The 16,082-nt window shown below is 33.0% G+C and overlaps 1 protein-coding gene across 1 annotated transcript; it reads left to right on the top strand.

The window, feature by feature from the left end:
• The first annotated feature begins 2,237 nt into the window (after positions 1 to 2,237).
• LOC132204104 (serine protease persephone-like) lies at positions 2,238 to 15,949 on the top strand. The gene is made up of 13 exons (XM_059632367.1): positions 2,238 to 2,344; positions 3,088 to 3,199; positions 3,558 to 3,618; positions 4,697 to 4,834; positions 4,912 to 5,039; positions 12,084 to 12,257; positions 13,077 to 13,188; positions 13,920 to 14,099; positions 14,149 to 14,367; positions 14,452 to 14,564; positions 15,020 to 15,190; positions 15,249 to 15,420; positions 15,474 to 15,949. Exons 2-13 carry the CDS (start codon positions 3,116 to 3,118, stop codon positions 15,689 to 15,691), a joined length of 1,770 nt encoding a protein of 589 aa, XP_059488350.1. The 5' UTR covers positions 2,238 to 2,344; positions 3,088 to 3,115; the 3' UTR covers positions 15,692 to 15,949.
• Positions 15,950 to 16,082: the final 133 nt, after the last annotated feature.

Raw genomic sequence — 16,082 nt, 5'->3', positions numbered from 1 at the left:
TAAGAAAATTTTCCCTTAAGATGAATTTCATACGAGGACGCGCTAAAACTGCCGATCGAAATACAACATGGGTCGATAATTTTTTCAATGATAACCACCTGTCCATAGGTCACCCCCATGTGGTTAAAAAAAAATCCCAAAAATTTTTTCGAATTTTTAGAATTTTTTTATTCAAAAAACTCAAAATTTGAGTTTTTAATTTTTCTATGAGAGATAAAAACTTCTAAACAATTTTTCTAGACTAATTTTGCAACGCCCGACAACTTTTCAATGCTGACCAAACGTGTACAAACACGTTTAAGGTCACTTTCAGACAAATTTTGACTTTGACTGAAATTTTCAAAATGAACGCACCCTTGGATTTTTTTGCAGGTATAGGAAAAAATGTAGCCCATCTAATTTTGAATCGATATGGTGATTTTCAAAAATATATTATTATTAGTTTTTCTTTAATTAAAAAGTGAATAAATAAAAATATTATATTTTGGGTTTCCTGGTGAGGAGTGAAATTTCGGAAGTTACTTCGATCGTCTGATTAATTCTCGCGCTAAAAATTAACTTAAAAACTGCTTAAAAACTGAACTTATCTAGACGTATTTTTAGTTTTCCAACAATTTTTCAATAGTGACCAAACGTGTACCTACACGTTCAAGGTCACTTTTAGACAAATTTTGACTTTGACTTAAATTTTCAAAATGAAAGCCCTCTTCGATTTATTCGGTGGTAAAGGAAAAATTGTAGCCCATCTAATTTTAAATCGGTATGGTAATTTTCAAATGTATATTATTTCTTGTTAAAATTATTTTAAAATTAAAGTAAACCAACTCCGACCATGAGCGTATTTTCAGCGCTTGAAACGCACAAAATCTAATGTTTTTATTTGTTCGCCTTTTAATTAAAGTAAAACTAAAAATAACATATTTTTGAAAATCACCATATCAATTCAAAATTAGTAGGGCTACATTTTTCCCTTCACCTGCAAAAAAATCCAAGGAGGCGTTCATTTTGAAAATTTCAGTCAAAGTCAAAATTTGTCTGAAAGTGACCTTAAACGTGTTTGTACACGTTTGGTCAGCATTGAAAAGTTGTTGGGCGTTGCAAAATTAGTCTAGAAAAGTTGTTTAGAAGTTTTTATCTCTCATAGAAAAATTAAAAACTCACATTTTGAGTTTTTTGAAAAAAAAATTCTAAAAATTCGAAAAAATTTTTGGGATTTTTTTTTAACCACGTGGGGGTGACCTATGGACAGGTGGTTATCATTGAAAAAATTATCGACCCATGTTGTATTTCGATCGGCAGTTTTAGCGCGTCCTCGTATGAAATTCATCTTAATTGACTTTAAGTCTCAATGATTTTTTTTCTTCGAATTCAAATTTTTCAAGTAATTACCCTAATTTCATGGAATTATTTCAACAAGATCAATTTTGGACGTGGTTATAATGCCCAGTGACCGCCTCTATTTTTGTGCCTCTATATTATTAATAATGTGTTATCGCGCGTATCAATAGTCCGAAAGTGAGCATAGTCCGGCCACTCAAAGTGCATCCTTCCATATTTGCTGTACACATATTGGTGCCTATTTGCATTATTATGAGAGAAAGGCTAAAGCGGCTCGCGACCGATCGAGGACTCTCGCTCGAGTTGCTCGAGAACAATAAAAGTTTACTTTACTTTTCAAGTGCCTTGTTTCCCTTCCAAAATCATTACAACGTACAACAATCCCCCCCCCCCCCCCGTGCAAGAATCTAGTGAGGCAGCAGCAATTTCAGTGATTAATTTTTTTCCAAAAGTGATAATTAGCTAACGGCCGACCTCTTTTGAGACCCCGCGTTTTAGCAGCTTGTTTGCCAGAGTTGTTGCCGTTTCTTCACATTTCGTAATTTTCCTTTCCATGACTTGATTTGTGAAGAATAAACAATAATGACAATAAGAAGAAAAATGCTAGTGAAATAAATCATTTCACAGATCCTGAATGAAAATGAAAAGAACCATTTTTTGTTTTTGAATAAAAATAATTTTGTTCAACGAGGACAGGCCCCGTTTTATCTTTCCTCTCCACTCGGTTTGTTCTTCAAAATTCTGTGCACAAATTTTTGGTTCCCCTGAAAACGAAATCAATTCTAACCTTTTAAAACTCAATAAAAATTAATAAGAAAAATAGGGAATTCATAATTCAGCTGAAGAGAATTAATTTATTTCGGCGCGACCACGTGATTCAAACCAAGAGAGTTTTTATCAATTGGCTCAAACAAAAGCAAGTGGCTTGGGAGGGCACTCGGCATTCGCTCTTCGCTTCTCAATCGCGATCATCGCCACGGCTCGTCCATCACAAAACCATTCTCAAGTAAGATTTTTGTCCAATCCTTATTGCAAATTGAAATTTTACTTTTCCGTATTTTAATTTTGGCAATTATTCCAGCTTCAAATTTTATTCAAAATAGTAAAATGCAGATCTAAACTATTTGATATCTACAAATAGTTGTTAGTGTCTTGAGCCGTGGAATTGCGCGAAATCGCGATAAATTATCTCGCTCTGTTTGCCCTATTTTTCCAAGTTTTAATCGAGTATTTTTATTTTTTGTGACTCGAAAAGTCATTTAAAATTAATTTCTTGATTTTAGAAGTCAAAATTTTTGGATGTATTCCATTCTTTAAAGCCACAGTTTTAGTGAAACCAACGTAAAAATCTATTAATAAAAACACCATTTGATAATTCCTCACTTTGCGTCTCTGTTTTCTAGGCAAAGTGAAATTAATAACTCACGTTCTGATAATCCTATTTCCAAAGCAAAAATTGTCTTCATATCTTTTCCGATGGTAAAATTTCAGAGCTCATGAAATTCGAGAAGGATTAAATTAAAAGTTGGTGTGAAATGTTTATATTTTTGCTTAAAATTATTCACTTTAGGGAACATTTCTTAAAAGCTGTGAGAGTAAAAAAGTTTGTCAACTCGGGAAAATATCGCAAAATCTGCAGATTTTCAGTATCGTTGTTTGGCGAAAAAAAATTACTCTCTAATTTTCGTCTGAAGGTTTTTGCAAATTTCATTCCTGGCAAGGTAAAAATTGGTTAGTTAAACATTGCAGGCAAAATTCGCAAAAGCCAAGGTTGAAAATGGAGATCGGAAGTTGGATTTGGATTTTCGCCCTCTGCACTTTTTCCGCTTTTGCCCAGACTTGGGACGTGGAAACGAGGCAGGTGAGAGTTTGGCTAAAACGCAAAATTCATTTCCTTGTATTCAATTAATTTCGAGCGACTGGATCAGTTTGAAGTTAAAATTGGAGTTTAAATACAATTATGAAAAAATCAACTTTAAAATTTGTCAACATTTTGTAACATGTCCTGACAACGTAATAACAAGTTTTCTACTTTTCAATATTGAAACTATTTGAAGGCAAAATTATTTTCAACGGTTTGAATTGAAATAAAATATTATTTCAATTTCTCAACCTTTACGACTTTAATTTTGGCAAATTTCGGTAAATCTGTTAGAAGAAATAGAATTTTGATTAATAAAAGTAAAATTAAAAATTAAAATTACTTTCATTTTTCACAGAAAATTAACTCGATCGCCTGCTGGAATTATGGAAAAAATCGATCTATTATTGAAGCTCCAGGTTAGAAAGTTTCAATTCAATATCATTATTTTTTTTTTAAATCAAAAATGCTTTCACAACCTTTAAATAATATCAGGCTCAAAATTTATTATTGCATCTCCGGATCTGGAACATAAATTTTTGAGTTCACTCAACTTGCAATTTTCAATTTTCTAAAGTCCCCATTATTAATGTCGGAAAAAGGACGGAAAATTCGGTTTTAAACGCAACTTTAAAAACGATCACACATTTTTCAATTTCTTTTTATTCGAAAATAATTTAAGGCATCAAATATTCTGAATATTCTGTAAAAGGTTTTCCAGAAAAGTTTTTTTTATAAGCCTTTGACTAGGTTAAAACTCAAAATTCCAACTGGATAATCTCAAAATTTTGATTTTAGAGAAAAACAAAGTCTCTGGGAATAAAATTTTTTCACTAATCATCGTCAATATTCAATCAATTTAATTAAGGACTCCTTATTGCAATGCTAAGAGTACCAAGGAGGTTTTTTTTGATCGCACATATGCCCAATGTTATTTTTTTGCCCCATGAACCCTCAAATTTTTTTCTGCTAATCTGTTTAGGGTCATTCGCTTATCATTTTGTGAAATTTTGAGCAAAAAATTTCGGCCAGTTTTTTTTTAATCACCAAAAACAAAAATTTCCATAAGACGCAATGTAAAAATTCAAAAAATCATATTTCAAGAATAATCGGCGCTACCCCCCATTTTTCTTTGTGCAATCAACTCTACTGATAGGTAGGAATCTATAAAAAAATCTGGGTCCAAAAATTTCGGGCCGATTTGCCGCAAACAGGAGTTGTAGATGTCAATAATAAGCAGGCCTTAAAACAATCTGTTGAATTTCATATTAAAATATGGTTTTTGTCACTTTTTTAATATCGAGTTGAAATTTAACTCTTTGTAAAAATTCGCATGTAAAACAATGCGTATAGAACTGGATTGCTCGGCTTTCAAGTCTTGCTTTCCAGTCACATAAGCACCGGCCGAAATCTCCGCTTCAAGTTGGCTGGACTTGTTACTTCTTTTCGATAATTATACTTCTTTCAAAAAAAAAATTCTCAATAATTGGTTTTCAGGCGTTCAAAATTTCAATGACTGCGGCCGATGGAACCAAAGTCGAGGAAACCCTCCGTGGGATTGGGATGTTTTCCTCAGAACGAAAGATGGCGATTGGGATTATGGAGTTTTGTTATCAGACAAAACAATCATCTTTTGTAAGTATTGATTAGAGAATCGTTGTTTTGCAAGTTTTCAAAAATTAACACCAAAAGATTTTTGATTCCTCAATTAGTCGATTGGTACTCTTTATACAGAGCGCATAAAGAAGGGAAAGAAATCAAAATTTATGCCGGCAAATGTGAAGACAAAAATGATGAACAGAAATGCTTTGGGAAAAGAGGTTTATTGCAGAATAAAAAGGTATATATCCTTTTTTCGCCGCCTTTTTTTCCACAAACTTGTAAATTTTAGTTTTTCGATTTTCCATAAGACGATTTTCTGCTCTAGATGAAATTTATTCAATGTTGGTGATTTGAATTTAAAATTCGGCTTTTCCTCGATTGGTTGTTGTGAGTTTTTATTGTTTCAAAAAACAATATCCTGCTCTACATGTTTCGGCTGCGGGCTGCAGCCATAATTCATGAGCTGTGAAAAACAGTTTGACAGCTGTTTTTCACAGCTCATGAATTATGGCTGCAGCCCGCAGCCGAAACATGTAGAGCAGGATTTTGTTTTTATGAAACAATAAAAACTTACAAAAACCCCCCTGTCAACATGGTCGGTGTATTCCTACACGGTGTAGCGCTACCCCTCTTTTACACGCGTGTAGAAGACGTTTAAAAGAGGTATAGCTCTAGCGCGCTAGGCCTGCACGCATAATATGCGGTTTTTACACCTTAAAGATATGCGTATAATATTCGTACAGTAAATACGTGCTCTAAATATTTCATTCAAATCAAATTAAAATGCTTATTTCTTTTAATTAAACTGTTTTATGTAACCGGGTAGCACAAATAATGAAACCAAAAATAATTTTTTAGTCCTTTTTAAAATTGATTGTTTTAAATTTCAATTCAGCAGGTCAAAAAATTTCAACCACATTAATCAATCACAAATATTAGTTTTCTCAATAATTATAATAATACCTCTATAAATGTTAATAGTAGTTAAGATACTTTTGGAGAGAAATTCCTGTTTTAGATCTTGTTTTAGCTATATTTGGATTTTTTAAGACATTTCCTAGACTTAAAATTATAAGCAATCTTAATTTATTGTTTTTAAAATTTTAATTCAAGTGAAAACTGGTTTAAATATTTAACCTAAAACAAAACGGCATGTATGCAATTTCGTATACATTGCTGCATTTAGGTTGCATACTTTTAGGGTGCTTTGAGACATCATAAAATACACCCTCCTGTAAAAATATCAGTTAGGTTTCCAGGGGGTGCTGCTATCGTTTAAATATTTTTAGGTTAGTTACACAGATGGCAGTTTTTAGTTTAGGAAATAATGTGGCCCAACCGTGCCCAACAACAAGAGAAAAATCTGCTGCTCCTTTTGTTGCGAGGGGGTTCATTGAAGCGCATGTATGTGTAGGGGGAGGAAAAAGGTTATTGTGCTAGAGAGAAATCTCCAAGTGACAAACAACTTGGCTCGCGCATTTCAAGATTTTCAAGTGTGCCACCGCCAGCTACTAGAAATAAAAACACAAAGCATTTAATTATAAATTAAATTGTATGTCTGTATGAATTTTGAAAAATTTTCTCAGCTGAAGATATTTATAAAATAATTTACAAACTTTGGCAAAAAAAAGTATGTAAATATTTTTAGCAAAATATCGTTAATTTTTCGCGTTCTTTGTAAAAATCCTGCACCTATTAAATTTAATGAGTTTTTATTGGATCTCAAACGGGGCGGCAGAAAAGGACTCGGTTCCGAAGCCAGCAGTGCTGGGAGGTTTCCGAGCTCGGAGCGGCTCGGTCAGGCTCGCTGCTGTACAATTCAGCTGCGTTTGCGCTCTTCTTTCGTTTCGGAACTTAGACAAATCTTCCTTTTCGTGGCGGGAATTAGCTTCCAGACCAAAAAATAATAAATACGTGCGAAGGAAAAATTTATTTTTTTTTTTTTTAGGATAGAAATGTTTATTCCAGATCCAAATACGTTTTGTTATAGCTACATAAAAATTGCATGAAAAATTATAGAATTTTTCTCCGTAATTTAAATATTTCAACTTTGTATTTTGTGATTTAAAAATGTCTTACAAAATTTAAATAATTAAAAAAAATATCTAATGAAATAATGCGATTTCAGAAAGAACTGCACGTTGAAAAAACAGGGATCAAAATATTTAATATATTGTTGAAGTTTAAAAAATTGATAAATTTACAGTCATTAAAATGTTTAATTATAAACATTTGTAATTTAAAAATTTAGTATTTGTATTTTTAAGAACTAAATACTCATCCTACAAAAAATATGCCGAGGAAGAAATCAAAAGCATTAACAAAAAGTCTTAAATAAAGCAAAAATCAAGTCATTATTCCCATTAGCAACATTTCTACGAAAAAATGAAATCCATTATCAAAACGAAGCCTTCAATCTCTCTGCACACTAGCAGCAAGGTATGAGGCGTCTTCAGGAGACACGCAAAACACGCACTCTGCAGAGTTTTTTGTTGCTTCGGTTTAATTATCTCGGTTAATATTGCAATGAGAAATTAGATGTATGAAAATTTTATCAGAAAATGAGTCTGTGCACAATTATCCTCGATAAAATTTTGTGCTTCTGTAAATTGAAAGGAGATGTGGCACATTTTGTAATATATTTGTGAATTAAATGCATTAAATAACTGAAAAAATTCTTGAAATTTGAAGGCCTGCTTCCTCAACTAATGGGCAAAAAGTTCTGAATCGCTCATGGCGCCAGTGTTAATAGAAACTGAGATAACAAATTTAAAAGGTGGAAAAACGTGATGATTCTTTTAAATTATCGAGTGAAACTGCAATGCTCCCAACAATCGGACAGACTTCATTTCAACATATTTTAGCTAGAAATTTTGTGGGCCATTGCAAGAAAGTATTTTGGAATGGAAATTTGACCTGGGTCACACCTGTGCCCTGATGACCCCAAAAACAGAATTATTTAAATTTAGCATCTTTGGAAGCGCCTTCTTTCAAGGATTCCAGCGGCGTCGACAAAATTAAATTCCGATTTCTAGAAGTAAAGTTATTGAATTTAAACGATTTAGATTTTTTAAGTGGCGCAGACTGTTTTTACTGTTATGCTGCGAGACAGGCGCGCGCGAGAGAGAGCACAATGTGTCTCCCTCCATTGACAGGGTATTATTATTATTATTGTACATACATTTCACAGGTGCTTTTCATTCTCTTTCTCTCAAGCTGCTCTTGAACTATTTTTTATATTGGTCAATATGCATAATTTGATTAAAAATCATGGTTTTTCCCTCACCGCCTATTTAAAAATTTCCATAATTTAAAAGTCACATTTTTCGGTCTCAAAAAAAAAACATACTCGCGCCGTATTGACAGCGCTACTCATTTAGCTTATTAGAGCCGCGATTTAGTAAATGACTCCGCACTTAGGGCGATTGATTTCCTTTCTTCTTCCCCTCAAATTTTAAAATTTATGAAAGGGCTGGAACTATATTATGAAAATGATTTCAGATTTAGGATCGGCAAAAAATTGGAGCTCAACAAACTTTGATTGACATTTGTAGCATGATCTGCTCATATTATTACTGTCGTTTATATCATAAAATAAGTTTCAATTTTTATTAAATTTTGAAATGAATTTCTCTCTATTAATTTTTTATTCTCCTTATTTCTTAATTTTTTTAATTTAATTCAACCCTCGCACGGGTATTTATTAAAAAAAAATTGCTAATCCTTCTAAGGACTTATTGTTGCTTATTTAATTTAGTAACGGCACCACGCCTAAGCAAAGGAATTTAATAAATTTTAGTAAAATAATATAACGAAGAAAATAAAAATTAATAATGAATGATAATAATTATTTAAAAAATTCTTAAAAATTATTTTACTATAATCTGATTGCTAGAACAGAATTCAAAATTTCTTATAAAAACAAATTGTTTTTGCCGATTCCATTCCTGAAATCATTTTTCAAAAATTCCAGTCCATTCATAATTTCAAATTTTATTCGAAAAGCAGGGGAAGTCAAGCGTTCGAGGAGCAAAATAATTTTTTACTCATTCGCGGCGCTAATAGTGCCAAATGAGCAGCACGGTCAGGCGCCAGCCAGAACCGGTCAGCAGCGCGTTGAGACCCACTGACTAAAATAAAGGTGCCAGGTGTGTACATATATGTAAAGTGTAATGCAAAGTGTAATGTATTGTGCAAAAGGTTTAGACATTGACTTTAAATGGTACAAATAAAATAAGCACAGTTTTGTTTTTAGCACTTTACTCCCAAAGAATTTAAAATAAAAATAGAAAAAATAAATCAATTTAATAAATAAAGTAAAAAAAAATGAATAATATAGAAACAGCGAGCGAGCAAGCAGGCGACCAAACTCTCGTGAAATATGTTCTTGTTTGTTTCGCAGAAAAAGCATCAGTCGTTGAAAAATACCCTTTGAAATCTCTCCCTCCTCGCTCGCAGGCCGATCGTTTGCTCCGCTTGCTCACGGCCACCGTGTCCTACAATGGGGATGTAAAATTTTGGAGTTGCTGTATGACAGAGGGGGTGGAAAAGGTTCTTCCTGGCAGTTGCCAAGTGGTCAACTATAGCAAAAACACACAGAGCAGCGCATCACGCAGCAGCCGCAGCACAAACAAACCAACAACACACTTGTGAGGACGTTCAAGAAAATCACTGCGTGTTTTTCGAGCTCATCAAATGGAATTTTAATCTCAAAGGTAATTGATACTTTTCTTTCTACAAATATATCTGCCTTTATTTACTTTATTGAAATCTCAAGATTCAGATATAGCCTTTACAGACTCGTTTCTGTATGTTAAATAATTATGTTTTCTCTTTATTATGTAATTTAATTCAAATTCGATGCATTCAATTTTGCTTATGATTAAATTTCAGTTTTAGGCTTTAAGTTTTACTGTTTATTTTTGAGGCGAAACTGTTGAGTTTTGAATTATTATTGAATATTTTCAAAATTAATTAAAAAAAAATATTTTTGAATAAAGCATCGCGCGTAGCTTTCAATAGTAAATTATTTATTTTTGATTTGTTAACTTTTTTCATATTTAAATTTTTGCATCAAATCAATATATTTTCCAATATTCACAAAATCTAATTCCAAAAAGTAACCAATTCGGCACTTAATTAGCTAATAACAATTTTATTCTTGAATTTATTAAAAATGTGCCTCGTTCAACTCCGGCACACCAGCGCATCCCCTCGATGGCGGAGATTCCTTAAACTTTTTCAAGCATCCTACCTACCCTATGCTCCGCCCTCGCAGTATTGCCTACCCTGACTTCTAACTTGCTGCTGCTCTATTTTTGAGCGTCGGCAAAAACAGTGCGGCAAATAGCTTTAGAATTTACGAGTATAATTAAAAGAGAAAAAGAAAAGTAGACTAAAACAGTTGTAATATGAATATAACTTTTATATTATGTTATTTGAAAAAAATATAAGGAATAAATTATCTGACAAAAATGGCCTTCAACTAATCTTTTAAAATGTTTTCAGATCAAGAAATATGGACGATTAGCTGCGTAAGCGTTACCATTATTCTCGTCAGAGCTAAATGGACACCCAATATATCTGAGGTAAAAGAATATTAAAAATGTCAATAAACACATTAGCAATATAAATAACTATTAATTGTGGATTGCGGTTTAGTAAATCTAATTTCTGTTAATTTAGTGCAAAGAAAATGTTGAAATTTAAAAAATAAAAATAAAGTTATTTGTGAATTTGATATGAGTAAATTTAAAAGTGATGAATGGAGAGAGAAAAAGGGAATTTCTTAATTAATTACTTTTAACTATACTCAAATTAAATGAAAGCTCCGCAATGAAACACGGATTAAAAAAAATAATAATATATTGATAATATTCAAATTTTGCACTCTTTAATAAGATTTCTTTCATTGTAGAGAAGCAGCAAGATTACAATGGTGATGCCACTGAAATAGACATACTTGCCAACAGCCAGTCAGCGCCGAAGCAGAGCAGAAAAATGAAGACGGGGCAATAAGAAGAGATACAAATCTGAAAACTCTATAACGAAGACAATTTTGAAAATTATTGTATTGACTTCCATAATTTAAGTGATGTTCAATCAGATATTATTTGAACCTCCAAAGTGAGCACGCTATTCAAGAAAAAATTGTCATGATCTGGCCTAGCTGTCGCTTTTTTTAATGACGCTTGAGCTTCTTTTGAACTAATTTTAATATTTTTAATTTTCCCTTCAAAAAAGAGAGGAAGGAATGATATACCATTCATTAAATGTGTGCTGTTGGTTTTGTCTAATTTACGAACTCATTTTTTGGGGGGCTTAAATTAAATAGTGTATTCCATTATTATGCAGTCTTCCACTTAGTTATTTGTAGGTAATGTAATACTTAAAACAAAATCTTTTAATACAAAAATGTTGTATTTAGTACTGCTTTAGTTACTAAAAATAAAAATAGTATCGTACCTGATTTAGTGGGGATAATTTAAGAAATCTCTGTACTTTTTTGCATGGAGTTAATAAGAAATCTTATGCTAAAAATATCTCAAATTTATGTTGCAAAAATTTTAATTTACCATCTAACTCTTTAATTTGTTCTTCGATGTATTTTGTTCTTTAATGGTATGGATTATGGAACTGTTTATGTTAAATTACTTTCTGTGTTAATACTTGGAAATTTTTGTGATATATGGAATTTACGTGAGAGCTATTGAAATAAAACGAATATTGCTAGAAATTTGACTTTCAATGATAATTACGAAAATACCTGCTGAAATAATTAATAGAAATATAAAAAGAACGCGAAAATATAAAGAGGTATAAAAGCCGCATAAAAAGCGTTTAGCGTACACGGTGTAGGCCTATGCGCATATTACACGTATATTAGGCGGACATTTTAGACGTTTAATATACGTCTATACACCATCTAGGCTATACCAGAATTATACGTATAATATACGTATAATATGCCGAAAATACACGACTCTTGCGCACAGGGCCTCGAGGAAAAGCTGAACTTTAAATTCAAATCACCATGAATCAACCCTCGATCGTGAACTTCTACTTCAAAATTAATTCAATGTTCCTCAATCTGATCTGAGCGTGTAAATTTAATTTAAACCTATTTGGCCATTAATTACGTGATTTATAAATCTTATTTCCTGATATTAACGTTAGCTATAAATGTGTATTCAATGGCACAATTTTTAAATTTAAAAACGGAATAAAAATATAGCATAAAAGACTCTTTGCAAAATTCAAAATCAATACGCGATGGTTTTAGATTTTGAACATAAAGATGGTGGAATTGAAGTACGGCAGATTTTATTCCGAGATGATCTTCGTTTGCCAAATTGAAAAATTGGAATTGACATCGAATTTGCAGCCTGCTTGTTTATGGAATTGGGGCAACACGAACGACGAACACGAAAATTATTATGCTTCCTATTTGCATGTTGTACGTATGTTTGACTTTTGCCTTTTCCATTTTTTGAGGGCGCGATTAGAGAATTTTTTTGCAGCTTTATTTCTATTCAGACTTTTGCATCGACGTTAGTTTTTTTATGAACAAAATTGAATTTTGAAATTGTAGAAAAAAATGTACGGGTTGCGCTATTTTTTTTTTTTAACTAGATTTGAATAAATGGTGGAAAAATGATGTCAATAAATTTGACTGGAAAAGATCCATCAAAATAATTCCATAAATTTGCCGTGATGATGGAAGTTTTTGCGAAATCTGCCTTGTTTTCTTTGATATTTTTGAAAGAGAAACGTTTTTTTTTATCATTTATTTCTATTTATGGAGAAATTAACATTTATTGGAAAAACGATTCTAGAGCGAGATTTCAACATTTTCAAGATTCGAAAATAGCTATGAATTCATCTACACATGCAATTGTTTCATTCACTAGCAAAATTTTCAACGTAATTACAAATTCAAAGAAAAACTCATCTCATAAATAGCCAAAGCTGAATAATTGGAAATATTTTTTAATTTTCAACAGACCGAAAAATTGTTTTTCCATTTCGTCCCATGGAAATTCTGCACACGTATTTATGAACATGGCCTGTTGTTGTACCGGAACCTTGTTTCACAGGGGTAGGGGGTGGTCCATTGTTCCACGCGTCACTTTGATGGCGCGCGCGAATTTTCAAAACCGACGACAGCAGGATCGATTGTTCTATTCACGAATTTCCAATTATTAATTTTTTCTAGTTACTTGATTTTTAATTATAAAACATCGTTTTATTTCCACAATTTTGTCTCCATCGGCAGAATAGAATAAGAAAATCATATTTCCTGCCGGAGCAAAGGTGTTATGGTGAGGAAAGGATTGAAAAAAGGGAATGCGACCTCTACGGGAATTCAATCTGCACATCAAGAAACGGTTAGTAAAATTGAATCTGTGGAATATGTTATAAATTCTCAATGACGCCACAAAAGTTTTGATTGGTTAGTGACTGGCGTCGTTTCATTTTGTCTGCCTCTGCGCTTCACAATTAATTTTGAGAGAATTTAGGTTTGAGCGCTGAAAATTTTGGTCGCGACCTCAGCCACCTGCCCTCGAGCAATCTCCCCACGCTAATTGAGACGGAAAATTTAAAGGTTTTTTTTTTTAAATAAAATAATTGTTTTAGTAGAAAATAAAGAATCCAGCCAACTTCCTGCGGAATTATAGGCTGGTGCGCATATGTGACTGCAATGCAAGGCAAAGCCAAAAGCATTTCAGTGCTTGCGATTGTTCTTCTTTTTATGGTTTTGGTTCCCTTTGGTTCTCTTTTGATTTCGGGCGTTTTAGCGACCTTTGATAGTTGTGATGCCCTTTCTGCTCATTTTTAAAGATTCTTTTTTTATTTTAATTACTTTAGAAGCATTTTGAAGAATAAACGATATACATAAAATTCCGTTTGCAAAATTTCAAAGGCATATTGTTGGAAATTTATTATTAAAATGTTTAATATTTTGTCAAGAAAGGCGGCAAATGTGGGTAATTTGATTGAGAGGATAGAAATTATATTTTGAGAGCTTTAAAATAAAGAATTTAAAAAAACGTACCCAAAATTTGGAAAAGTGCTCCATTTTTTAGCAGCTTCCAACTGTTTGCTTATTTTGTTTCAGATTGGTCACCACATTTATTTATTGAGCGTGAAAAACGATTTTATCTACGTGCATTGAGGGCCGCCCCTTCGCGTGGAACTACAGCATGGGTGGACTTGTTGCCGTTCTTGAATGAAATCACTTCAGCGTCCGTCGATTTGGCTTCGATGCCAAAAATACCCAAAACAAAATCCAAAATAGGTTTCAATTTAATTTCCATTTTGATTATTGCAAATTTCAAGGTTTCCAGATTTTGGCCCAAACCAGAGTTTTGCAAACTGCGGACGACGATCGGGCGAACGTCGCCGAAAAAGAGAAGCCGGAAAGGCCCTTCCGTTGGTCACAAATGGCGAGAACGCGGTCAGGGGTGACCATCCTTGGCACGCGAGTGTGTCCATTAAAACGGAAACAGGGCGTAAGGCAGATTCTTGCGGCGCGACACTCATTTCCAAAAAAGTCCTCGTCACCGGTCAGAATTTTATTATTTTTAGAAAAATTGCTTTTTTCTCATAACTGAACTTGACAAATTTCTAAAATCAAAACACGATTTTAGCGGCGCATTGTCTCTTTGACGACGATGGAAGTTCTTTGAATGCGAGACACGTGGACGTGACCCTAGGAATGCACAACCGATCGAATTTGCAAGAAAATCGACAGAAGTTGACGGTAAAAAATAAAAATCAGAATTGCCGACTGAATCAATCTAAAACTTAAAAACTGCTCAGAGAGTTTTTTTACGGGAAATTAGAGAACTGTCAATTATTTTTTTCTGATGGGAAAGAATTGAAATGCGTTTGTTTTTTAATTAAATAAAAAATTCCTTTGGTGTGCATTTTAATTTATTGCATAGTTTAAAATATTTTGGATGATGCTGAGCATTGATTAAAATCAAATTTTCCTTTTATTTCTCAATTTCTAGGTCGACTCTCTTTTAACAACGAGAAATTCATTAGTTTTGTTTCTTCAATTAAATTCATGAAAAAGACAAAGTTGAAAATGGGAAAAAATGAATCACAAAGCTGACGACGAGGTCTTCTTAAACTCTAAACGCACCACAAGAAACACACTATCGATTAAAACTCACGCAAAGATTGATTAATTATTGCAAATTGTTTGTTTAGGCTGCAAGTCTGGTGATTCATCCTGGCTACGACCACAGCAAGGTTGATTTCAAGGATGACATTGCCCTGGTCATCTTGGCAGAAGAGGTCAATTTCAATGATTTTGTGCGGCCCATTTGCCTCTGGAACGACGACTACGATTTGAACAAAATCGCCAACAAATCCGTCACGGTGTTTTTTTTTTTTTTGTAATTTAAAATTTGCATTAAATTATGAAATAATTAAAAAGTTGGTCGGCTGGGGCTTCACTGTGGACCATGAACAGCCACAAATTCTGCAAAAGGGGATTCTGAAAATCGTTTCGTACCAGAATTGCTATGAAAGCAACAATATGAAGAAAAGGTTTTTTTCCTTATACATGCGACCGACGGAAAACTTCTGTGCAGGAATTCCTCAAACCGGTGAGCTTTTGGCTTCATTAAAGGGAAAAAATGGTAAAAAATTGTTGATTTAGAGACGAATGCTTGCGTCGGAGACAGCGGCGGAGGATTGACCTTTTACGATCGTGATGACACCGAACGCCACTTTTTGCGCGGCGTAGTCAGCATGGGTTCTGTCAAGGAATTGCCCGACGGTTTCGTCACGTGCAACCCCAAGTTCTACGCCCTCTACACCGACGTCACCAACTACATGGACTGGATCGTCCGAAACTCCCCCGACATAAATGTTTAGATTTTTTTTAAAATACAAATGTCATTATGCAGTTAGTAATTTGATTGCTGGGAAATATTTCTTTTTAAACGAGTTATTAAATTTTGGTCCAAATTGAGTTAATGTTTGATGCGAAAAATGCGAAAATGTAAAAGGATTTTCATTAATTATCAATGAATTACATTTTTTGTAAATCAGTCATCAGTGTATAATGAAAAATTTCCTTGTTTTCTTTTTCAAGCTGTAAGAAATTCAATAATAAAAATTAAGAAAAATCTACTTCCAGAATAACATTCTTGCAAAATTGTGAGAAATAATTACATTAAATATTTTCATTTTCCATCCATACGTGTATGAAATTGTAATAGGAAAACACATGCTGGGTTAAGTGGGGGGTAAAGTGTTGCAGTCA

The sequence above is a fragment of the Neocloeon triangulifer genome, unplaced genomic scaffold (genome assembly GCF_031216515.1).
Source record: "Neocloeon triangulifer isolate White Clay Creek 2 clone unplaced genomic scaffold, ASM3121651v1 ptg000020l, whole genome shotgun sequence".
NCBI lineage: Eukaryota > Metazoa > Arthropoda > Insecta > Ephemeroptera > Baetidae > Neocloeon > Neocloeon triangulifer.
This window is presented reverse-complemented; position numbering and strand designations above follow the sequence as displayed.